General features: G+C 32.9%; 3 protein-coding genes across 3 annotated transcripts; 1 reads left to right on the top strand and 2 right to left on the bottom strand.

Moving 5' to 3' along the window:
* Positions 1 to 314: 314 nt before the first annotated feature.
* Positions 315 to 5,315, bottom strand: LOC119370607 (Pentatricopeptide repeat (PPR) superfamily protein). The gene is made up of 5 exons (XM_089718325.1): positions 3,146 to 5,315; positions 2,327 to 3,003; positions 2,153 to 2,197; positions 1,216 to 1,334; positions 315 to 822 (listed from the first exon to the last, which is right to left on the bottom strand). The coding sequence occupies exon 1, from the start codon at positions 5,242 to 5,244 to the stop codon at positions 3,172 to 3,174; it is 2,073 nt and encodes a 690-aa protein (XP_089574451.1). The 5' UTR covers positions 5,245 to 5,315; the 3' UTR covers positions 315 to 822; positions 1,216 to 1,334; positions 2,153 to 2,197; positions 2,327 to 3,003; positions 3,146 to 3,171.
* LOC105646633 (8-amino-7-oxononanoate synthase) lies at positions 485 to 1,518 on the top strand. The gene is made up of 2 exons (XM_012232519.4): positions 485 to 820; positions 961 to 1,518. Exons 1-2 carry the CDS (start codon positions 485 to 487, stop codon positions 1,396 to 1,398), a joined length of 774 nt encoding a protein of 257 aa, XP_012087909.1. The 3' UTR covers positions 1,399 to 1,518.
* Positions 5,316 to 9,538: 4,223 nt separating the features above from the next.
* Positions 9,539 to 12,127, bottom strand: OPS (LOW protein: UPF0503-like protein, putative (DUF740)). Its single transcript, XM_012232520.4, has one exon. It carries the CDS (start codon positions 11,820 to 11,822, stop codon positions 9,780 to 9,782), a length of 2,043 nt encoding a protein of 680 aa, XP_012087910.1. The 5' UTR covers positions 11,823 to 12,127; the 3' UTR covers positions 9,539 to 9,779.
* Positions 12,128 to 26,315: the final 14,188 nt, after the last annotated feature.

Below are 26,315 nucleotides of genomic sequence, written 5' to 3'. Positions count from 1 at the left end.
AATGAACAATCTTAAAACACTTTAAGCTCGGTTTAGTGTTAACATAATTTTTCTTGTAAGGACATTCTTCAAAATAATGTTTTGTTATTTCATATAAATAATTATTCTAATGCACAATGTTTAGATAAAAATGAATTGTTAAATAAAAATACTACCTAAATTATTGAATTTTTACTAGGCAGTTGAACTTGTGAAATGCTGAAACTCATTCTAGAAATTAGCAAATCAAGCTTAAACCTGAGCTAGATGTTCAACTAAATTTGATTCAAAATTCAGGAGGTGAATTGATATCATAGTCCGAACTTTAGACACTGTTTTACGCACTTAAAGCCCATACTTCGTATGATTTTACGGCCCAGCCCATTTCAAAAATCCATAATAACATGTCAGTGTAAAGATTGGCCACACTCCACAATAATATCCACCAAACGAAAGGTTCAAAATCCAACCCCCTCTCTCCCACTTCTGTAAGGGAAAGAAGAAGATGATGGCGCTCAAAGCCATCAACACCTCTTTTTCACCTACAAAGCATACCCTTTTCCGTACAAGAAGACCAATTAACCAAAAGAATTCAATATTATACCTTTGCAACTCCAGTGATTCTAATTCTGATTCAGAGGCGTCTCCACCTCCTGAAGGTGATACTCGTAAGCAAGAGCTACTTGCAAGAATAGCTATGCTTCAAGCTCAAAAAGTTCGTCTCACTGATTACCTAGATGAAAGATCAGCTTATCTGACTCAATTTGCTGAAGAAGCCAATGCCGAGTTCGATAAAATTGGAGAAGATGCTCTTAAAGGACTCGATGAAGCTGGTACCAGGGTCTGTCCAATTCAATTCCTTTATTCTCAATGCCATACATAGGGAAAATTTAAAAAACAAAAATGGAAAAAAAAAAAAAAAAAGTCTTGCTAGGGAATTATCTCCTGAACCCACTTATTCATTATTTTTTTCATTAGCAGATAATGGAGAATATAGAAAGCCAGATGCAAGCTTTTGAAGAATCTGCAGAGTTGAACAAACAAGAAATTGAGAAGAACGAAAATAAGATAGCAGATTTTGAAGGTCAAATTGTTAAAGACAGGAATGAGGGAATGTTCTTTAAGAATTTAGGGCAGAAACCGCCTGTTGATAAAGCCAAGGCTAAAGTGGAAGCAGAGAGGATTAAAGAGCTTATTAAAACAAAAGCTGGGTCCAAAGCTAGAAAGAATATTTACCTTGCTTTGATTGGGGTGCTAGTCATTGTTATTGCTGATTCCTTCATTTCTTCTTCACCAGATTGGCGAAAAGTTGCAGTTCTTGGAGCAATTTTAGTGGGTTTGATCACTCAGTTGAGCTATGAGCAGAGATTGTCATCAGAGATTGAAAGTATGGAGAAGACAGACAAGGAAAAGAAATAAGTCACTTAAGCCATCTAATTCAATGAAATTATGCTGTACAATCCTTAAGTCATAACAATTCTCAATGAATATAGCAAGATTCAATAGCCCCAAGTGAAAACTTGCAACTTGGATTTGATACATCAAGCAGTTTTCTTTTGCATCATTCACTTTGATCTTGGCAATATTACTTAAATCACCAAGAACCATGTAACTAAGTTAGTTACTAGGCTTGATGCTTTATGAACTTATCCCTGTCACTGTACACAGAAACAAAGAAAAAGCGTAGCCTTTTATTTCATTATGCATATAACAGAATGCTTTTGTTTCATGGCTTGTATTGTTGACATCATATACAAAATGGAAATCTGTTGCTACAGTTCAACTGGCCAAACTAAAGAGGAAAAGCATAATCGAGGTGTAACTGATGATCACAAACTTCAGGACTGGACTTCAAGAACTGAATTGTCATTCTAAATAAATCTCACTGGCAGATAACATGAACATGACAGTTATTCATCTTATTTGCGAGGCTTATAGGCCAATTGTTACAGACCAGTTCAATGGTAATGGTTTTGTAGTGGAGTATCACAAAAATGTGTCAGTAAAAGCATCCCAAAATCCATATACACCTAGTTTTTTACATCCTAGACCATCTTTTCATAAAAGCCTTTCTATCAAAATAAACTAACAAAACTTATGGGCCCGGAATGAGCTGATCAAGTAAACAACAAGATTCTGGTGCAACTTGATAATCAGAATGGAGAATACTCACCATATGCCAAATTAAGCTCCGAGGTGGTACTCAGGATGTGAATGCCTGCAAGGATTTGCAATATAAGGAAATAATGTTTGCAACAAGAGGATCCTTCAGAAACAAAAATAAGCAGTCTATATTTGTTCATATCTCCTGGAAATATCACCTCAAATTAAATATTGGACACCCTACCTGGCGCTTGGTTGACGCCCGCTCCCGAACCAGGAGTTTCCTGTTCCCCAATATAGTTCTTTAAAAGATCCGATCCTTCTTTGGATAGTCTTAATTTATTTTTCAATTCTCCCAACGTAGTAGTTGGGGTTCCGGCCAAGCGAGCATCTCAATACAATACCCAACTTTCTGTTTAAGCCCACTTCATTGACTGATAGTTTATCTTCCGAACCGGTTAAAGACCTAGCCACGAGACCAACTCCGGCTCCGGGCAGTCGTAAAAAAAAAGAGAAATTCCCAGATGCTCTTCCTCGACGTCCCACAGCGCATTCAATGGCAAACAAAGCACCGGGGAATTTCATTCTAACAACAGCGGATGCGTTGAGGAGACCAAGAGCGTCTAGAGCTTCTATTGCACCTGCACCAACAGCTTATTCTCATACTCCCACACCGGTTACTGGTTGACCGGATACGAGAACTCTTGTACCGGGAATTCAACTAACTGCTGATTCCGGATATTCCCACTTCTTTCTCTTCCTCTTTCTTTGCCTTCAACTGCTGATGCGTCTCTTGGATTGAAATGCCCTTCTTCTTTCTTTTATTTCTCGTCCATTCAGAGTGATCCCATAAGAGAGTCCATTTACTTGAATCCAGGACTTCATGGTAGCTTAGCATCTCCTCACTAGGAGTTGCAGGACCTAAAAAAAATATTGTCAACAAAGAATTAAATAAATTATCCAATATAAGCTGAAAAGTGCATCATAAGAATTTAGCTTCATTTGTCACTATAATCAACTGAGGAAAAGGAAAGACACAGAATTCGACAAAAAAAATACTTACTTCCTGGTATTTTAAACTCTAACAAATCAAGAAGTCCCACAATTAACTGCAGCTCTGACAAGGATATTCCATGTAATAGCAGTAGGAACTATTCCCCGATTCAAAGCATCATTTAAAAAGCTGATGGCATCTGTTATTCTATTGCAAGAGCAAAGTCCCTTAAGAGTGATATTATATGAGATAATATCTGGCCGTAGGCCAGCATCTAAAATACTTTGCCAAATCTGTAATGCCTTTTCACAGTCACTGGCTTTATACAGCCCCTCCATGAGGGTATTGTGAGTGACAAGATTGGGAACACAGTTTGATCGCTTCATAGTTGAATAAAGCTGCAAAGCATCTTCAATTTTGCCTGCAGAGCAAAGCCCATGCATCAGAATATTGTGCATGGTCACATCAGGCTTAATACCTTTTTCAAGAGCTTGTTGCCACAAGTTGAGGGCCATGTCAATCTTCTTTACTTGACAAAGGCCATCCAGCAACAAGCTACATGTGATTACATCTGGCTTCAACTCTTTCTCTAGCATCTCCTTAACAAAAGAATATGCCTCACCGAATCTTTCTGCTTTGCATAAACCATTTATAAGTGTGTTATAAGAGACAATAGTAGGAGAGCAACCCTGACGCTCCATTTCCCTCAAAAAGCTTATTGCCTCCCCGAGTTTGGAAGCTCCAACAAATCCAAAAAGCAGTGGATTGCAAACATAAGGATCCAGCTTATAGCCATGTTTTTCCATCCGAAACACCATGTTGATTGCTTCATCTAGTCTCCTGTCTTTGCACAAACCATCAACCACTGAAGAATATGCAAAAGCATCCAACTCAGCACATCCATCTTCAGCCTCTTTCAATATCTTCAAAGCCTTATTTACACGTCCATTCTTGCACAAACCATTAATTAGAACACCATAAGTCGTGGAATCAGATCCACCATCATTCTTACATAATATTTCCCAAATGAAAATTGCTTCTTCCACCTTTCCATTCTCAAACAACCCTTTGATCAATATGTTATAACTAACAATATTCTGACAATTTTCCTTATCCATCACCGCCCACAATTCAAAACTCTCCTTAATCTTCCCTGCTTTACAAAACCCATCAAGCATTGCATTATAAGTAACAACATCAATAACTACACCACTTTCAACCATCTCTTTATAAACTCTTACAGCCCCGTCAATGTTCCCTACTTTACATAACCCGTGTATCAAACTACTGTATGTAAACATATCCTTTTCACGTTCATTCTTTTTCATTCTTTCCCACATTTCCAAACTCTCATCAAACCTCCCACACTTGCACAGCCCACTTATCATAATGTTATAAGTAACTATATTTGGATAAACCGAAGGCGCCTCCAATAACCTCTTCCAAATTTCTTTAGCCTTATGATAATTCGTTTTCTTTAAAAAACCATCAATCATTATATTATAACACCTTACATCAGGTATCACTCGTCTTTCAAACATTTCATCAAACACCTCCAACGCAAATGACAAATCCCCACCTTTCACCATCCCACTAATGACAGTAGCATAACTATACACGTCAGGCTTAAAATCTCCTCCCCACATACAATCCAACAACTGTTTCGCCTTGTTAAATTGCTTCTTTCTACACGAAATCTTAAGCAAAATATTATAAGTCTGCAAATTTGGCAATATACCCATGGTTTCAAAATAAGCGAAAAAAGACTCGGCCTTATCCCACTGATTGAACTCAATAAAAGCATTTAACAAAGAATTATACGACCTTATTCCAGGCTTACAACCAAAAATATCCTCCATTTGTTGAAAAGTATCTAAAGCTTTATCTACCATTTTGTTCTTTGTATAAGCTTTGATAACTATTAAAGCAACATCTTCTGTGCATTGGCATTTCTGCGTTTTTATGAGTTCAACGATCCGAGATACGTGGACGACGAGTCTTGAATCGATGAGTCGACGAAGGATATGTTCGAATACGTGGGTAGAGTGGGTGTAACCCGGATGTCGGGTCGCGGAATCGAACAGGGAGAGTGCGGACAGGGAATCCTTCTCGGCTTTGAGAAGCGTGAGCAGTCGCTTCCAGGAGAGGGGCACGGGGAGCTTGGCCATGGCAGTGGCAGGCAAGGTAATTCTCAGAGTTTGTGTGTCTCATTTTTTCATGGCAAGTTCCTCTGGCGGAGCAATATTTTTCAGACGCTATAGCTGGCGGCAACGGTTGGGTTTTAAAACGAAGTTCTGTCCTTGGAAATACTACCTAACACTGGGCCTGTAAATTAACATCTGAACCGACATGGTTCGGCCCATTAATTCTCGAGATAGGCTTGAATTTTGCTACGAACCCATGAAAGACAAGGTGTTACCACTTGCCACCAACAAAGCCCATAACTAGGTCAAAAATGAACATTCATTTTGACGTCGACATATCAATTATGATTATTGAAATTCAATTCACTGTGAAGCATGCTTTTAAGGATTTTGGTTTTGTTCTTGTTTCTCATGTTTATAAGAAAGCCAACATATGTACAGATTGGTTAGCTAGTTTTGTTTTGTTGGATGTTCATGATCTGGATGTTTGTCCGTCAGGCTTATTGACCTGGATTTCTCATGATGCTACACGAGTAGCTTACTCTAGATTCTGTATTTCAAGCTGTTATCGTCTTTTCTACCCCAAAAAAAAAAACAAAAAAAAAGGAAAAGTCAATTCTAACCCAATCCCATTTTAAAAGTCCCAAACGAGGCATTTCAAATATCAATTAAGTATTCAAATTAGGTTCCGATTCAATCCGATTTGAACACTGTTAAAATCAATTATGACTATTCAAATTGAATTTCAATACAATCCGATTCAGTAATCCCAATCAAAACATTCAAATATCAATTAACTATTTGAATAAATTTTTATTTATTTAAGACTAAATTGTTTAAATCAGATTCCAATGCAACCTGATCTGAACAATCTTAATATTAATTTAATATTATTCAAATTCAATATAAACGATAATTAAAACCCTTCTAAGCCTCAGCTTTGGTCTTATTGTTAGACCAAAGACTTATTATCATTGTTTGGTTATTTAACATAGTAATATTAAAAATTAAATTAGCCTAGATAATTTTTACATTATTTCAAATTAGCAAATGCAAAAAAAAAAAATTACAAAAAGAACATTTCATTTTCATTTCATTTTCAAAATAATACAAATGTCCTATTTCGATTCATTCATCCACGGGACTACCCAAATTCGAAAGTGTTTATGGGCTTTCAGTAAGCCCAATACTTGAAGGGCTTTCTATGGGGTTTGTACTCCGGATATGCCCTCCACAAATAGTTGGGTCGCAGTTGACCCCGTTGCACATTCTATGAATTAAAAACAATCATATGATATACGACTCATTTAGTTCAAAGTGGTGTATTTTCCGGAGTATATTTTCTGGAAATTATAAACTTTTAAATAAATATTTTTTTAGGAAGTATAATTTGAATTTATTTGATATATTAATTAACTTTGTGAAAGTAAATTACTCTCAAATTACAAAAGACAATAATGTCTATAATATAAATGTAAATGTGATTAGATAATAAAACAAATTGGTAAATTTATTGCACAAATCAAATACAAATATTTTATGCACTTTCGGAAAAATTACACTTTTCTAGTCTACTTATCCCAAACCAAACATCACCATAATAAATTTTGGATCATATACATAATTTCATCCCTCATACTTAATATTGAAAAACTTTATAGTATCCTAAATTTCATAAAAGTCCTATTATGCATCTAAAATTAGAAACTTTTAGGGTTTTTGGTTTTAACATATAAAATATTTATATGTGGTTATTATAATTTTTTGAATAATAATTTTATTTAAATTCTAAAAGCTTCAAATTCAAGTGCATATATAACTTGAGAATATATCCAAGTTCGGATTTTTTTTTCTCCAAATATTTAAAAACAATTTGAAATCTTAATTAATTATAAACAACAAAATGAACAACTAAAGAATTGTAGGATTACTTTCAATTTAAACTTTAAAGCTTGATGATTTACTATAAATAATTTAAAATTTTCAGTGCAAATCCACGAAGAAAATATTTATGAAGTACAATGAGTTAATGAGGTTACTTACATACACAACATCAATGTAATTTATAGTTAAAATATTCATCATATGTAATTAATTAATCTTCTATCCGTCCATTGCATTACAATATAAATTTTTAATAAAAAAATAAATAATTTCTTAATTAATATAATTATTCTCCTAAAAAATTTAATAATTAACAATTAACAACGATATTAATTTTATTTATTTGAAAAAGACTTAAAAGATTCTCTAATTATAAACATAATTAATTAAAATCTTGAAATAATTTCCTAAAACAGAATATTGAATGAGGGGAAAGTGCAAGATAGAGAGAATTTGCAATTCATATTGAAATCTAAAACTAAAATTTAAATTCAAACATTTCAAAAATACTAAACTTTCAATCAAAACTATTTTTAAATGAAACTAAAAAACATCAAACATGTTGAAATAAAAAAAATGAAATGTTAGGCAGGCAATATAGTGTACTGTAGAGTAGCACACAACACAACCGTTGACAAATAAATAAGGTAGGCAATTAGCTTAAACAAAATTATTACCATCGAGGGCTAATGGGAGCAAGAGCAACCGGGCACTTATTGGGTTGCGAGCCTCTTCCTTTATTTTTTTCTTTTTCTTTTTCTTTTGCCTCTCTTTTCTTTCTTTCTTTCTTTCTTTGTTTATCTCTCTCTCTCTCCATGAAGAAGCATGTTGGGATGTTTTTCCTGGTGACTTTTTGACTTTGGAGGCAAATTTCGTTGATCATGGAGCTTTTGCATATGTAGAGAAAAGCACAAAGCATCATCTCCAACTCATTAGTTAGATTCCTTTCCTTTGATTATCTAAATTGCAAAATTAATATTCTTTCATTTCATTTCCATATGAATTAATCATTACTTAGCTTGATTTCTGTTTTTTATAATGGGATTTGAGCCCTACTCACAATTACTCTTCTAATCACAATTACTTTATTTTCCCTTCTCAACATTTTGGATCCCATTTGTTTTTTTTTTTTTCTTTCACACGAAATCTTGGTATTAAAAAGTTTTCTTCTTCCCTTGAAATAGCATATTTAGACTTTTAATTATCAATTATTCATAGATTTACCACTCAAATCAATCTAAAAGTAAAATTGACGAAAGAGAATTTGTACAGTCAACTTCAATTCATTTTGTCTTAAATCTCTTCTGAGTATTAGAAGAGACATCCAATGGACCGGAAGGCATGTTTGCAAATGTAGTTTGAACTTAACACTCATTTGTATTGAAAAAGGAGAAGTTTTACTCATCTTTTTGTTAATTACCTATTTACCTGTAATCCTTTTGTTCCTGTTAAATTTAAACGGAGTGCATAAAGCCCCAGGAAAAATGTAAAATCACTCCTTTTCCCATAGCATTTTGAGGGCAGAAATATAGATCCTCAGCAAGGAATCAATTTGATTTTGAAAAGATAAAAGTTCCTTTTTTCACATAAAAAAAAAAACACAAAAGAACAAGTGAGCGAGCAAAATACTATTTGAGATTTCTTCATCCAAGCACACAAGAACAGACTTCAGAGTAATGACAGACAGTAACTAATCATTATGAACTAAAAACACTGTACAGGGGCATCTTCCATGTTCTACACGAGTAAGCTTATTGAACCATAATCTGTCCTTTTCTGTTCAGCAGCTTATATCAGAAACAAAAACTTGCTGTCTATTAAATGCAGGTTTCTCTATGGCTACCAAATTCCTCTTCTGCAATTACCTGATTAACCAGGCTCCTTCCTTAATATGATCTCCAATTATCCATTTAACCAAAAAAAAAAAAAAAAAAAAAAAAAACCAATGAACCAAAAACAAAAAAGAACCACCAAATGAACTCCGAAAGAAAAACCTCCATTAATTGACACTTAAAAAGGAAAAGGCAGTAAATACATTACTGTCTTATGCCCATTAATTTTGGGACCAATAACAAAGGGGACATAAATTCACATCATCACTCTTTTTTGTCCCAAAAGAATATGTAATATGACAAAAAACATTTTAGAGGGTAAGAGAGAAAAGCATGCAGGCTGCAGCCTTGACCCCCTTATAGGCTATCAGGGAAATTCTATGTAGGACAAGAATGAAAAATATACAATAAAACACTCAACTGAAACCATAGACAAACCACAAACATATTCTCTCATGTCCTCCCTACCCAGTTCTGGTAAACAAAAGAAAGAAAGAAAAAAAAGAAAGAATAATAAAATTAACAATAAAGGCAAAAACTTTTTTAAAAAAATATTTAACCATTAAACAACAGTATAGTTGGCAAACAAGGAAAGAAAATAATAACACAAGAAAAAATCTTGTTATTTGAATAATTTGAGAAGAAGAAATGCAACTCACAGGAAAGGCAACAAATTTAAGGATGCTTCTGTTTTTGTTTGTTTTTTTGTTTTTTTTTTTTAATCCAACCAACCAACCAACTCATGAAGAATAATACATTAGGCATGTGTGCTTACACAACAAATGCAGCATCAAAATTAACAACATTAAACCAAAGAAACACCTTATGGACTTTGTTTGGAATTCAGTACAATCGCAATACACTCCTTGCAATGGATTGTGCATGACTGGACTTACTCTTTCCCCAGCCACCTCTCCGGCTACTCCTCAGCGGTGTCAAGTAGAACCTTAACAGTCCATTATCGATGTTATTTGGCGAATACCTTGCACTTCTATTCCTCTCCAACACAAACTCTTCTCTTTTCTTTCTTCCATTCCCATTAGTTTCAACATTGCTCTTTCTTGCACTACCAAATGATCCACCACCAACACCACCACCACTAAAGCCAAAACCATTTGAATTTCTCCAACTAACACTGCTATTGCTCCTCAAAATCTTTGGATTAAAACCCCCTCTCACCTCACCATCACGTTCCCCTCTCAATTCTTGCCAAGACTCTGAAAATGACCTTTCAACTCCATTTGCTCTGCTATACCTATCTTCATCTTCATCTTTGTTCACATTTCGCCGGTGTATAAACCCCAAAATGTTCCATGCCTTGCCCCATCTACGCGACTTCTTAGCCCCTTTCCTTTCACCATTCGCCACCACAGAGGCATTATCTCTAAAGCCCATTTCAAAAGTCTCAGAGCAATCATCTCTTAAAGAATTAGAATTGGAGTTGGAATCCCTATCCGGAACAACCAATTTAGGTCCTTGAAAGTAGTCAACAGTTGCTGGTGACACTTTTGCATTAGAAACAGAAGCAGAAGAAGATTTTAGCTCATCGATCTCAGCAACAACAGCCGCAGCAGTCTTCCTAATAGAACTAGACCTGTCAAGACTTCTTCTCCTCCTAGAAGAAGAATCAGAATAATAGTCTCTGGTTTGAGCAGAGCCACCAGGAACAGTTTCATCTTCATGGATTGAATTCATAGGCATTGGCTGCGGTGGTTCTTCAACTGGGATTTGAGTATCAGACCTTAAAACCATATTAACAGGAGCATCTTCAACAACAGAAACCATAGTAGGCATTCTTGGAAATGTTCTTCCAATCAAATACCCGTCCCACGAAGCACGGGGCTCGTCGAAAGAATAACGAGGATCATCAAACGATATCCTTCCTGCATCGAGCGAGAATCTCGGATCCGTGTCGCAAGATCTTCTACCGAACCCGTAATCCGCAATTTCCGACTGGGTTTCTCTGTATTGACGCCCAATCGGCTTCTCCACCGGCAATGTGGCCGACCCTGGCCCACCATTCCTTCGTTTTTTCAGCTTCTGTTTTTGCCTCCATTTCTGCAGCTTCTTGCTGAAAACTGAAGCAGCAGACCAGAAACTACCTGCAATTTCTTTAAAATCTCTTCCTGAAGGTTTCTTCGTTTGCGAATCGAGATCTATGTGGTCTTTCATGGGCTTTAGCTCCTCCTCTTGCAGTTGCTCTGGCTCTATAACAATGGCTTCTGATTCCGGTTCCTCTTCTTCAATAATTTCTTCAATTGGGTTTGCGTTGGAGTTCCTTGCAGTTAAAATGGGCTCGTCTAAAACCCTGATAATGTCTCCGCTCTCAGTTCCCCTCTCATTATCACTGTCGGATTCGATTTCGTCTTCTTCTTTAGACTCAAAAACTGTGTCGTTCTTTACACTGGAAGAAGAAATTCTGGACTCAACTTCAATCTCAGGACCTTTAAACGACTCCCTTTTAGAAGGGTTTCGCTCGTCGTCTTGATAAAAAAGTGACCAAAGAGTGCTACGAACCCTAACGTCGCAGGATTTTCTCTGCGGCTCAAAAACACCAGAGAATCCCTCGTTTTTAGAGGCGGAAAACGACTTGGTGCGGCGGAGCTCGGGGAAAAACGAAGGCTTAGAAGTACCGCTCCCACCAGAAGGCTTAAAAATGGCTTTAAGAGCAGCGGTGGCGGTGCTGGTAGTAGGGATGGGTGGTTTCCGGGAAGAAGAAGAAGCGGAGTTTGAAGAATGATCGAGCACGGCGAGGCGCTCGCAGAGGCATGAGGGGCAAAAGCCAGTAAAATGCTCGTCGGGATGACGGTCACAAGAGGTGGAAGGACGGTGGGGCTGTGGCGGTTGTGGCGGCTGAAGTTGTGATGGTTCGGTGGTGGGATTCATAACCGGTGGTGAAATGTAATGCGCAGTTTGCTCATATTATTTTCAGCAAGTGTGAGAGAGAAGCAAAAGCAAATGCGCGATAGTTTAGAGAGAGAGAACTGTTTGGTTCCAACGGACAGTGAGAAAGCGAGAGAAAGTGAAGGGAGTGAGAGAGAAAAAAAAATGATGGAAGCAACGGGAAAATTAAAGAAAAGGAAACAAAAAGAGAAAAAAGAAAATCTCCGCGTAGAATTACATTGCCCCACACAAACACTCCCTACTTCTGGACTGGACCCTGTCTCTCTTTTTTCTGTCTACTAAGCTTTTTTTTTTTCTTTTCGGTTTCTGCTTTCTTTTTCCTTTGCTTTGCCTTCTCTTCTCCGTCTTGGGGCACTCGCTCTTTGAAAGGACCGTTTTGGGCCTACTACCCTATCTATATCTTCACTCTAATTAAGCCCAGCCTGTTTGACAATAGGGAATCCGTTCTATTTTATTTGGAATAAGGTTTGCTTAAACTAGCCTGGGGTATCTTAATCGTTTCCTATTTTGGGTAATAAATCATAGTTCTTCTTTTTTCAAAAAATTTTAATGCCTATGAAAATAAATTAATCCATATATCAAACAATAAGTAATATACTTCAATCCAATTTATATAATTATAAACATTGATATAAATGTTTCGCTGCAAGAATGGTGTAAATCGTAAAAATAATGTTTTGACCTTGTCAAAACGTTAAAAGTAAAGTTAAAAACTGTTATAAGATGCGTTAGCCTTTTTTATTAATTATATTTATTTGGATAATATTTTTCTCTGATGATAATGTTTTTTTTTTCCTTTGATTTTTATTTTAAAAAAAAATAAGTTAATTAAGCTGGAAAGGATGCTTTCAAATTTCAAAGATTCCTGTCGAGAGAAAAAAGCAAAAGCAAACCACGCCATCACTAGAGGGAGGTGGAAATGCTTGCTTGCTTGCTGCTACTGAATTTAATTTAATTTTCTCTTCTTTCTTTCTCACATTTCGCTTTCTTTCTTTTAATTTTCCCGGTCTCTCCTTTTTCTTTTTCCTGTTTGGGTTTCCTTTTTGTTTTTCCAATCTGAATCTACAGTTCTATGGTTTTCCCATTTGGATTTATTTTGGTTTTGTGATGAACTGAACAACAACTCTGTCATAAACCCATCCACGTCATGTCTCACCTGTGGGTGAACATATTCTCTGTACACTCCTTATCAGCCTCATACATTGGATAATGAATGATACAAACAAAAAATTCCAAAACCATGTAAAACGCTGTCGTTTTACTTTTTCTTTTTTGTAATTTTCTATTTTTAGCTTGGAAATTTTAGTCCTGAGCTTAGGTTTCACTTTTGCATTGGTGTAAAAAGGAACGTGAATGATGAGCTTAATATCAAATACATACACTATTCAGGAATGACATTAATGCCTGGTGAAAGCTATAGGTTCCTTCAACCTATTCCTTTAAAGGGGAATGTTCTTCTTTTTTTTTGCCTTCTTTTTATTTTTTTATTTTTCTTCTTTTTGGCTATTGTAAATTCACTTTTCCAAAAATAGTGATTTTTTTTTCTTTCTTTTTTAATCATCAATCAAAATTTGGTACGTAATAGAGTGTTCACATTGCTTTCTCTCTAATTTCTTTCACACACCAATCGTAATAATTTTAAGGGCAATGTCTGAATGCAAAATTAAGGAGACCGAAAAAAAAATTTTCAAAAATTAATGAGCTAATTAAAAAATTACACCATTTTATAAATTAAATGGAATTTGGGAAGCCCAAAATTTTTCTAAGTCCCTTGGCCTTCGTCTTACCACAGTGTTGCGCCTTAATTTTTGGAGTAACTTTTAACATTTTGACAAGTCAAAATTTTACATATTATTTTTTATAGTATTCGATAACAAAGCGTTTGAATTAACTTTTAGAGGTTAAGGTAATATTTTATAAAAAGTTACTCATATAACGTTCAGTTTTTAACCCTAAACATCTAAACACTACTAAAATAACTAATTTTGCTAATCAGACCCACAATGTATTGTTGTTGTCTATGTTTTTTATTTATTCCTATTCAATCTATATCTATTTTGGAATAATAAATGGATATTCTAAATTATGATACTATATTGAGCTTTAAATTATTGTTATGATTGTGATAAACCATTTTCAAATTAATTTTAATATAATTATTTATTTCATTTATTAATAAAAATGATACAATTAGCAAGCATATTATAACTTAATGTTTTTTTTTTTTTTCCTTTTTTGAAAAACTATTTTTCCTTTTCATTTTCGCCGTTACTTTATACTAACATTGCAACTCACCCATGCGTCACTTCCTGTTCCCCACTCCGCATTTGCAGGCTGTTTTATTTAAGAAAGACCAAAGGGCTTCAAATATTTTTAGTCTGAGGTTCAAGATTCTTTCTAAAAATAGAAAATTTCAAGTAGTTTATAAAATGCCAAATCTACATGCCACTGTATATTTGGACTGCACACCACTTACTTATTTTTTCTATCTTTTTAAATTATGGGATTAAAATTAATTTTATTTTTCACACTTCTTGTATTAATATTAATCACCCTTATTATTTTATACTTAAAGCACTCACAAACGTGTAATCCTAAATTAATTACGCCCAAATTATTTCATACACAATACTTACTATTTATAGTAAATAAAATAGTTTGTCCATTATATTCTCTTCTGAAAATAAATTAAACTAGCTTTGCATCTCTTAAACTAATTTTACGCAAAAGCTATCCCATCGTCGTTTCGCATCAAAATAAAAATAACTCTAAAATAGAAATTTTATACTATGTGAAAACAATCCTATATCAAAATCAGAAAGACTCTGGGATTGTTTCTTCTTAATAAATAACAAAACATCTCCATAAGAATTTGGAGTTGAATATTTACTATAAAATTTATTACTCTAATCTAATTTAAGATAAAATTTATTAATAAATTCTGGTCTAATTAATTTTTAATTTGATATTCTTACTTCCTTTGAAAGTGTGATGAGTATAATATATATTTCAAGTTCGAATCTTCTTGTTTATGAGTGTTTTCATTAATTTGATATTAATCATAAAAAGAGAAGAAATGTTTTTTTTTTTTTTTGCTATAATATTATTTTGGTCAATTTAGCATTACGTTAATAAAAAAAACTATTTGGATAATTCAAATCGAAGCAATTGGATGTCCAACTCAAGCCTATATGACATGACCGATCATTAGTTGTTAAGATACAATAATAAATAATATTAATAATGATATTAGACTCTTAAATAAATTCAAATTAACATATAGTAGAGGATTCATAATCCTTATCCTAGTACAATTGTCCTAAGTCCAGTATATGTACTAAAAAATTATCCCATTGAGGAATTAATTCATAATTTACTACACCTCAAATTCTCAGAGTTTAACAATTGGTGCGATGAGCCTGAAACGCACCTTCAATCCTAGAAATCACCATAGTTTCTTCTTGATTCCCATGGCCATCGATCCCACTGAGCATCCTACCATTGAAGGCCAAGACAACACTCATGGCGAGGCCAACCAACAACCCACATTCGTTCCTTCATTAAATACTGATCCTCAGGTTGCAGCCACAGTAGCTTAGGCTTATTCGCAATTTCCTATCGTGCTGAAATGCCTCTTGGAGAACCCTCAGCCTAATGGCAAGCCAATACTACTTCCTAGGCCAGCAAACCCTCCTCGCCCAGAACATAGCTTCCCTCCAACTTCACCTAGACATCGAAGTCACTTAATATTTGATCGATACTATCAAGCAGAATCGAAGCTGGATCCCCCATTGCCAAGAGCTGAGTCACACCTAGCCGATCTTGGACGAAACTAATTTCTGAAATGTTGTTAAGAAGCTGGTTCAGGATAGGAGATTATGGTTTCTGACAAGACTCACCATTATCAACTGATATCTTAGTCGTAGTTTCTCCACCAAAGTTTAAACTCCCTACTTTCCAATCCTATGACGGATGTACCAATCTCCGAAGCCATTTGGGGACCTTTTGAACTATGATGTATCTGCAGGCTAATTCGGAAGATTTAATGTGTAAGGTTTTTCTAACTACCCTAAAAGGAGTAGCCCAAGAGTGGTATCAAACACTCAAAACAAGATCCATTCGTTCTTTCTCCCAATTAGCCACGATATTCCGTGCTCGCTTTATAACATGTATACCATCTAGAAAAATTTCATTTGACTTGGTGGATTTAAAAAGAGAAGAGGGCAAGTAGTACCCGATTTATTACATTAGCAAAGTCCTTAGGGGTTTCGAGTTACAGTACCCAAATATTGAAAAGTTAGGGTTCGCAATCCTGACTTTGGCAAACTGGTTGCGCCACTACTTCCAATTTCACACTATCATCTTTCGAACTAACCACCCCCTGAAAAAGATCCTACACCGAGCCAAAACTTCTGGGAGATTGGTGGAATGATTGATCAGTTTCGGAGAATTTAATATCAAATACGCCCCTCATACCTCAATGAAGGCACAAGTACTTGCAGACTTTGTAACCGAGTTTTCTAGCGAAGAAGAGAAGGGTGAGCATGAAGCCGAACAACTGAGCCCCAATTATAATACTTGGAAGTTGCACACAGATGGGGCCCTAGGGAGCTCAGGAGCAATAGCAGGGGTAATCCTATAAGGGCCAGAGAGGATAAAATTCAGTACGCTCTAGCTATGAGAAGTAATGATTGAACACAAAACTTGCCCTAGCTATGAGATAAGAGAAGTCCTGGTATCCCAACCTAACAACAGTTGGATGAGTCTAATCGTTGATTTCTTACAGAATGATATTCGACCAAGTGATAAACAAGAGGCGATCAAACTTTGCAAAAAAGCGACGAACTATGCAATTGTAAATGGAGAACTCTACAGGAGATCAAAATCACACCCTTGGGCAAATTGTGTAACCGAAGAAGAGGGGAATTATATCATAAGGGAGACTCATGAAGGTGTCTGTGGGGCATATGAGGGCTCGTATGCTATACTTTGAAAGATTCTACTATTAGAATACTACTAACCAACTATGAAGAAAAATGTTCGCCAACACGTTCGCCATTGTAATGCTTGCCAAAGATATGATCGGATTCCTGGAAAACCCTTCTCAGAACTACAACCTTTAGGTTTAGCCTGGCCTTTTGCTCAATAGGGGATAGACATTCTAGGGCATTTTTCTGCAATAACTAGGCAAAGGAAGTTCATGGTAGTCGCAATTGATCACTTCTCCAAATGGGTAGAAGCCAAAGCCCTAAGCACTATTACACTAGCTCAGGTTATTAGTTTTTTCAGGAACAATGTGATATTCAGATATGGCATGCCCCACAAGATTGTTACTGATAATAAAAAATAATTTAATTTAGGAGCTTTTAGATCTTTTTCTGAAGACTAGCATATCAGACTCCACTTTACATCAGTAGCTAACCCGCAAACCAGTGGCCTTGCCGAAGTCACCAATAGAACTATCCTACAAGGCTTAAAGAAGAGGTTAGATAAAGAAAAGGCTAATTGGGCGGACGAGCTAAACAGTGTACTGTGGACTTATAGAATTACACCTCAGCAAGCAGCAGGGCAAACCCCTTTCTCTTTAGTATAGGGGGTGGAAGTAGTAATGCCAGTAGAAATAAGCATATCCAGCAAAAGAACAAGAGAGTATGAGGAGCTCGACATCAATGAAAGCTTAAAGATCAACTTAGACTTGGCAGAGGAGCTTAGAGGCGATGCTGCAGTCCAAGCTGAAGCATATAAGCAAAGGGTGAGGAGATACTTTAATAGGCAAGTTCAAAATAGGCAATTCAGAGAAGGAGACAGAGTGTGGCAAAAGCAGAAATCACCAAAGGTTCGGCAGGCGCAGGCAAATTAAGGCAGAACTAGGAAGGTCCTTATGAAGTTTCAAAGCAGCTGGGCTCAAGCACATACAAACGGAGGAAGATCAAAGGAGCCGAGTTACCTCGGACATGGAATGCTGATAATCTAAAAAAGGCATATTGTATCTCTACTCAGTAATATGTAAAGTAGTTTTATAATTGAATAATAATAAGATCTCAGATTTTTTCACTCAATGTATCATGCCCTTCAAAGATATAAGGGGCATGATACATTGAGTTTTTCTCGAAGGATCTTACTTAAAAAGTTCTTCTATATAGCTCGGACATACCTCGCTTGTCCAAGTGACCTAAGCGGTCTTATTCGATAATAGGGTAATTATTGAATAAAAGGAAAAATACATACTCAACCCTCTCAATTTTACATATTTTACTTATCAAGCCAGATAATTTATTTATTCATGTTAAAACCCTTGAACTATTATTTAGTCATATGTCAAGGACTAATTTTTGGATGCTATAGAATGTGCACATTGAACTTAAATTGTTTGATTGGGATTAAAAATATTGACCAAAGTTCTTACTAGAAAAATAATTGTTTAAATTCAATAAATATTGTTTAGTAAAACATTATGGCTCGTATTTTTCACTTTTCACCTCTTCATATTGTTTTTGAAATTCAAAAGCTTAATACGAGGATCATAACTTTACATGTTTTTGTTTTTCACATCCAACTCTTTCTATTAGTAATTAGTTGACCAAATATATGTGTACTAATTTTTTTTTGAAAAACTCAAATAATTGTATTTTTTTATAATAAACAATTTTTTTAGTTAGTATCTTAGTCGACATGTAACTAAATAATAGATTTAATGTGATTAATAAATAAAAGTTAGGGGCTCCATAACAAAATATGTAGAGTTCAAGGGTTTTCCTCAAAAAAACCTAGGTGGCAGATTGAGGATGATCAATGACAAAGCTATCATTTTTGGTTTTAGCAAGGGGGAAAGAAGAAAATAAAAGAAAAAAGAAAATTAAAGTAAGCATTTTTAAGTTTTTGTGTCTTCTTTGTACTGAATGCAAAACAAAAGGCTGGGCAGAAGAAAAAGATATTGAAGAAGCAAGACACGTGGTACTAATTCTAAGCCAAGCTTATTAAGGTTATGGGCTCCGTGCTAAAAAATACAGAAAAAAAAAAAATTGCGGAATGTATAAATTCAAAAAAATTTCTGGTGCCTTAATTTTTTACTTTCATTGGTTAAATATTGTTAACTATAAAAATTAAATCTAAATACTCCAATTATAAAATTAGATCAATTAGATATTTATTATACAGTTAAAAACTTATTGTTTCAAAATTGTCTAAATTCAAATTTTATTAATATTTTTTCCTATAAAAGCTAAAAATTTAAAAAACCGCTATTGCTCATGTGAAAATTATGTGCAATATTAATAAAATTTATGATTTTAAAGGCATAAATTTCCTACAAAGTTTTGAATGCTGTATCTTATAAGATCCTTTTAAAAAAAAAACTACACGAATAAATTTATGTATTTTGCCAAAAACAATTAATTAACTTTTGATTTAAAATTTTTCTTTCTATTTTTTTTCAAATTTTAACTTATTCTTCAATTGTTTTGTTACTAAGTCTATCAACTTTTATTTTTTTAAAAAAATCTATTAATTATTTCAATTTTCGGGCAATTAATAATTTATTTAAATATAAAATAAAAATAAAAAACTAAATGAGAAATGTGTTAATAATGATAAATACAGCAACATTTAAAAAATAGCATTTTCATAAAATTGCCTTGCTCAAAAATAGGCAAGACTCAAAAATTGAAGGTGACAAAAAGTATTTTGTTCCTTTTCTAATTTCCTAAGTTAATACATTCCAACAGAGGAAAATCAATGCTATATTTCTTTTTTTTTTTTTAATTTGTTAATTCAAGTTTGTCACATTTTTTTCTATCAAATAAGTTTGAAGGATTAATATATAAAATTAACTCATAATTATAGAATGAAAAGTTAATAAATAAAGCACAAATAGATAGCTTATTTTGTTAAAAATGAATTTTCCCTAGTAGTTATTTACAAAATGTGTGAAATTAATGATACAAAACATCTCTTTTTATAAAAATATCACCATTTTAATGCTGAGCAATAATTTTCTAAAATGATTATAATCTCTTAATTGGAAGTAAAGGTTACTCGGATAGCTATTCATGAAAACTTTATTTGCAATTAGGTAGGGATGAAGAGATTATATTCGTTATCACCCTATTCATTAATAATTTTTCATGTTGTATTTAGCGTTTTGACTAAATTCAAAATTTTACTTATATTATTTATATCGTTCGATGGTTTAACATCTATACTAGTGTTTAGTGTTTATATTGTTCACTATCATTTGGCTCCTCTTGTTTTTAAATTTTTTATATATAGTTATCTAAATTAATTTCATTACATTTAATATATTACTAATTACTTATTTGATTCATCTTTTCTTTTTAAATTATACATTTGACCTAAAAACAATTCGGATCTGCAGTTGGAACCTAGTTTCAGCTTGCAAGACCCCTATGAGGCACGCATGGTTGGCATCTATACAAAGTGCGTATAGAGTGTTAATAGCATGGTAATAATTTATCAACCGAGGCCTTAAAGTACTGTAGAGGATTATATGTGCTACAGGAACCTTCTTCAGTAGTTAACAGGTTGATCAAAGCAAAATAATAGATATATAGTTCTGGGGTCTTCTATTCTTGCCCTGTAGTTATCGCTAATTATATCAATTTAATAGTGAACTTTGTTACTTTACTTATGATACTGTAAATTTTTATTTTGACTGATCAATATTTTAATTTATAAAATTATATTGTTAAATACTTCGACTTGTAAAATCATATTATTAAATACTATAATTCGTAAAATTAGATCAATTTAAATTAGATAGATGTGAAAATTATTGCTCTAAAATTTATGCTAACTATGCATCAAATCAATATAGTGTGAAAAGGTCTGAAATTACTAAAATTTACAAATTCAAATGCATAATATGTCATTTACAAAATTCAAGAGTTCCGCATGATTGAAATTATAAAATTTAAATATAAATTTATATTTGGCCATATAATTATCAATGCTTAGTTTTGTATAGCGGTCCTTTTAGGGGACAATCAATTTCATGAAAATTCAAAAAAAAAAAAAAGATTTGGCATATGCTTTTTTTTTTTCTTTTGAAAGACGAGCAAACACAATTTCACTATTAAGTTAACAATTTAATATTAATATATACGTTATTTCATAATATGCAAGTTGAAATCGAAAAATTTTGCAATTCATGCGTGATTTGATTGGTCTTCTTACTTATATGAGAAGAGATTTTAAGTTCAAAATCTCTCGATTGGAAGAGTTTTCATCAATGTGCTAAGTAATGGAAAGACTACCTATTGTGTAGCCTATCAAATTCTTTCGACTCGTTAGCCTCTCTATATTTTTTAATTTGCTTACAAACAATATGCGTGAATTATGCAATAATTTATGGAGAAGGCTACCATTTACTGCATAGTTCATAACGTTATTTCCACCGAATTAAGTATTTTGAGTATTAGAAAAAAAATATATATATATATATATATACACACACACACGCCCACAATGCTACCTCAGTTGCGGTGGGTGACCTGGCATGGTATGCCAGCATGGAAAATACGCTTTAGCGAGATTTAAAAAAAAAAAAAAATTAGCGAATGAGTGTGCACGTGTCTAAGTACGGAATACTTCTAAGAGGGTAGATTGGTACAGTACATGCACGTATCGTATTTTGGTTTGGAGTTCAATTTACAAACACGTCATTAAAGATTGGACAGACAGCGTGGGTGGGCCCTACCTGACATGTAAATGACCTTTTGATTTTTTATTTTTGATAGGGGCACTCTAAAATACTACTCTACAATTGCATTGAAGTCTAGTTTACAGTACACAAGAGTCCAGGGTAGCACGTGTATAGAATAGCGGAGATAGGTCACAGTACAGGTTACAACCATCAATATCAATATCATACACGTGATTTGATAGCTGAATTTAGTGTTCCCACGTGTGGAATGCACTCTACATTCATGTTAATTATAAAAACTCGTATAGGTTATCTGTATTACACATTTATTATTTCAAATGGAAAAAAAAGAATGTTATATGCTAGCATTGTATGGTCCGCCCACACGATTCAAATTACTCAAAATAGAGATTTAAAAAAAAATTATTTTCATATTTTCTTAGTTAATAAGCGAAAATACATTCATTTAAATAAAAAATTATTTTATCTTGATATGATCTATGGATGAACTTATATATTGGTTCTAAGTAAGTCAATCTCATATTAAATACTAAATTTACATGCGGCCAAAACTTATAATATATCAGGTACAAAAAATAAATAGTCCTGAGATGAAAAAAGAAAAATTATTAGCATAAAAATGTCAAATGTCATCAAAATCATTTTTAGGCCATCAATTATTATTAATTATTTATACAATTATTCTTTAAAAAAATTAATTATACAACTATAGTTTATTATCAGAAATTGAATGAAAGATGTGAATTAGGTAAGAAATCATGAGGTAAAAATGTGCAATGTGGATTTATTTGGACTTGAGCCAAACCAACACTAAAAGGTTAATACTAATCAATTAGTTAGCTAACTTGTCATCCTTATATGCCTTTGTAGATTTGATATTTAATTGATATGAGATTCTTAATGTAGTTAAAATATTGGTTGAGATGAGAGTATATAAGAAAGTAATAACTACTCATAGAATTTTAAAAACTAAATATTTAATCGTAAATGTAAAATATTTTATCAATTTAAAATAAAAATAATCTAAAGTGTGTTTATTTAAAATTTATCATATGATTAAATTTTTTTATTAATTTTGTTCAAATCTAAATTTTTATAAATTTAATATACAAATCTAAATTAAAAAGTTTTAAGATATGAACTCAAACCCAACATTAATGAAGTTTTTTTTCATGATTTGCAAGTGATTATGAACACTGTAATAAGTAAATGAATGGATAAAAGAAAACTAAGTAAAAAGTAATTAATCAGTGAAGGTTATCATTAAAACAGAAGAGGAAGCATGACAGAAGATGCAGATGCCCAGCTCCTTAACAACTTTGGACAGTGCGTTTACATATTAGTGATCGATCTCTAGATGCGCATGTGTGTGTAAATTAATGATTTTTCTTTTCTTTTCACGAGCCAGAACTCTTAATTCATTGAACCGGTGAAATAAATTATTCAAGAATATTCTTTTATTATATTAATTCCTTTTTTCCAAGGGTATAATGACAGTAAAAGATACCAAAAATGTAGTTATGTGTATCAATTATTTCTTAAACACACACATATATATATATATATATCAGATGCTTCGTGCACTGTATGCTTTTTTTAATTTAATATATATATATAGAGCCGGTGAGTCACGAGATATATCTTTAGGTACTAATTTAGTAATTTGTGATAGTAAATAGAAGAAGAGAGGAGCAACGTGCATATGTATAGTTGAATGTGTAAGTGGGTGAAAAAGGGTCCACCTCAGCATGCTCTTTCGGTTGCACATCACGGGGTCCCATAACCAATCTCTTCCATACTCACATGAATGGTTTTTAATATTATCTATCAATATTGTGAAAGAGAATTAGATTTGATGGAATGGTGTTTGGTTGGTGGCGGCGGTGGTGGCGGTGGAGGAGGAGGTGGTGGTGGTTGTGGACATGCTTTATATATTTTTATATATTTATCACTGAAAGCTAAACTAATGTATATGTAGTGATAGTAGTGTATTTGTGCATGGAAATGAGTCGTAAAGTGAAGCTGTGTCCTCTACCTTTTCTTTTCTCAAATTTTTATATAATTAATGACATACAAACACAGGGTTTAAAATTTGTTCTATATATAAATAAATAAAGTCTGAGTAGCTAGGGTTTGTCTTTCTAGGGTTTGGTTTTGTTTTGCTTTCTTGATTGATAGATATATATATTATCTAAAGAGGATATTTTTGTATGCAAAAAGTTATAAGTGGGGAAGAAAAAGATTTGCGACAAATATTCTCTCCAAGTGGTAAGTGGCCCCATAAATCATATTTTCCAAGTATTTTAGTTTTTGTTTCCACTAATAGCTATCGTTTTCAAATCCAATGATGTGTATATATTTTTTTTTCTTTGGATATTAATTAGTTCATGTCTTTATACTATTATGGTCCAACATATATAAATATATAATATATAATATAGTCCCCACCGTAGTTATTTACATCAGACAACTTGACCCATCAATCACATTTTAGTGTGTTGAATCATAACATTATTAGTAAGCTTCATGAGTCAAATTTGTATCATTATTCATACTTTTAATACTTCTATTCATTCAAATTTTAGTGGAAGTAAGGAATAACTAGTGACTCTAATTTCTGACACTCAGAAAATAAAGCCACATCCTTTATGGTAAAATGCACCTGAGAAATATTCCACAAATGGTATACTCAAATGGTAAAATGCACATAATTTGTGTTCACGAACTTACGAAGATTATAAAGATTAAGGATTGAGTGACCAACTGTTCAAATGGGTATTTTTTTTACCAAATGGGTATTTTTTACTCAAGTAGAATATGTAAATATAATTGTATATAGATATACTTATTTGCATGCATTGGCTCCTGTATATATTATATATACGAGGGATGCAACATGCAGGCAACAGCAGGACCTAAGCAATTGGAGAGCTCATATATATGTCTGAAAAGTGCAGATATGTTTTCTTTATATATATATTGGCAAGATATATGAGCAGGTGAGGTGGAAAGATTAATACTGTTGAAGCATGCAAACGAAAGATTAGGATATGAATAGTTCTAGATTTTGGCGAAGCAATTTTTTAAGATTAGTTTTGTGTTCTTCTGTGAACAATTGAAGATTCAGTAGTCAGATTAATAGTTTTGTGTTTTGTTACTCTCTCTGCAAAAGCTTCATGCAGTGAGAATGAGCTTTTCTGCTATTCCTTTTTTTTTATATTTTTGTCATTTTCTCTATCAGAACAACAAGAAAATAATAAGTTTTTTTTTACCCTTTTTCAGATTTATTAATTTAATTTGAAACCCACATGTATAATTAGTACATTTATTAACTGGTACAAAACCTTAATTATATATAAAGAACGGTGGGACAATACAACCTTATTATTTATTTTTATGTTGTTATTCCTATGATATCATTAATTCATCATCCATCACATCTTTCATGGGGGTTAATTTGTTATAATTTGATTAAGCTGATAGACAAGTAAGATTACTACTTAATAATTTCGTAAAAATCTTAATTTAAGATTGTAAATACTCATAAAATAAAATAATAATAATAATTAATAGATCACATATAAAAATGATGAAGAAGAAATATAAAATATGTAAAAAAAAATAATGGAAAGAAAAACATGCGCACCCATAGATTCCACAAATTTCGCCCAAAGCCATTATATCCAATAATGTTGTCTTATTGTAACCCTAAACAATTATAGTGCATAATTGCTTCAAACCATATTCATATCTAAAGTTATATATTCATTTTTTAGAAAATGAAATTAAAAATAAATAAATAAATAAATAAAGCAAGTCCATCATTACAAAGATTGATGAGTGCAAAAGGACAATCTAATTAATTGAGTCCTTTGCCCCACACAGACATACACCACGTATTAATCAGAGGCTTTTTATTTTCCCAATTCAAAAAACAATACATAGAACAGAATGATACTTCACTTTAAATAAAGCCTCCATTTTGGACCCAGCCCTGCCTATTGCTTAATCTTCTTTTCCTATTTTCTTCCCTTTTTTTAATTATTATCTTAATTATTCAAGGAAAAAAATTTCTTTGTGGATTAATAAATTCCTGTTTATCAACTAATCATATGTTTTAATCAATTAATTTCTTTTTTTTTTTTTTTTTATCTTAGAGGCTATTATCCTAATATAATAAGCCTCTTCAAAAGACCCTAAAATGGTCATGATTAGTGTAATTTATTGGCAATTAGGGTTTTACACATGAGGTAGGTTTAGGTATAATATTATAATAGGTGAGTTCTAATTCCTTAAAATTTCCTTTGTTGAAACATCTTTAATGAATGTAGCTCCAAAAAAAAAAAAAAAAAAAAAAAAAATCCTAGTGTAGTTATTCTTGTAGAATATGGAGTGAGTGAAGGAATCCCAAGAAAGAAGAATTTAGGGTTTGGCATGTTACTAAAGCAAAGACAAAGGTGTAGTAGATGCATACAATACCAAAATTTTTAGGCATACCTTATTAGGGATTTACAAATATTCTACCATATCTTTGTTATGGTTTAATTATAAGTGGTAGGAGAGCTTCATCATTCACTGACAAATGCCTTCAAAATTAGTAAAAAATAAAGAAAGAAAGCTTAGGCACTAAGCTCTATACATTTTTTTTTATATATATTAGAATTGCAAAAGAATTATCACTAGCAAGAATTAGTTTCTGAAAATGAAGTAGAGGATGGGAAAAAGCAAAGAAAAGAAAAGAAAAGATTAGTGTTTGCTCTTTTTCCCTTTTCTTTTTTTAATTAATACGTTAA

The sequence above is a fragment of the Jatropha curcas genome, chromosome 2, assembly GCF_041381405.1.
Source record: "Jatropha curcas cultivar XTBG-Jc1 chromosome 2, XTBG_Jcur_1.0, whole genome shotgun sequence".
In the NCBI taxonomy this organism is placed as follows: domain Eukaryota; kingdom Viridiplantae; phylum Streptophyta; class Magnoliopsida; order Malpighiales; family Euphorbiaceae; genus Jatropha; species Jatropha curcas.
Note: the sequence above shows the minus strand (reverse complement) of the source record. Positions and strands in the feature narration are given on the sequence as shown.

Coding starts and splice junctions, on each gene's coding strand:
- LOC105646633 (XM_012232519.4), top strand. CDS start 485: ATGATGGCGCTCAAAGCCATCAACACCTCTTTTTCACCTACAAAGCAT. Junction 821..960: donor TCGATGAAGCTGGTACCAGG/GTCTGTCCAATT, acceptor TTTCATTAGCAG/ATAATGGAGAATATAGAAAG.
- LOC119370607 (XM_089718325.1), bottom strand. CDS start 5,244: ATGGCCAAGCTCCCCGTGCCCCTCTCCTGGAAGCGACTGCTCACGCTT.
- OPS (XM_012232520.4), bottom strand. CDS start 11,822: ATGAATCCCACCACCGAACCATCACAACTTCAGCCGCCACAACCGCCA.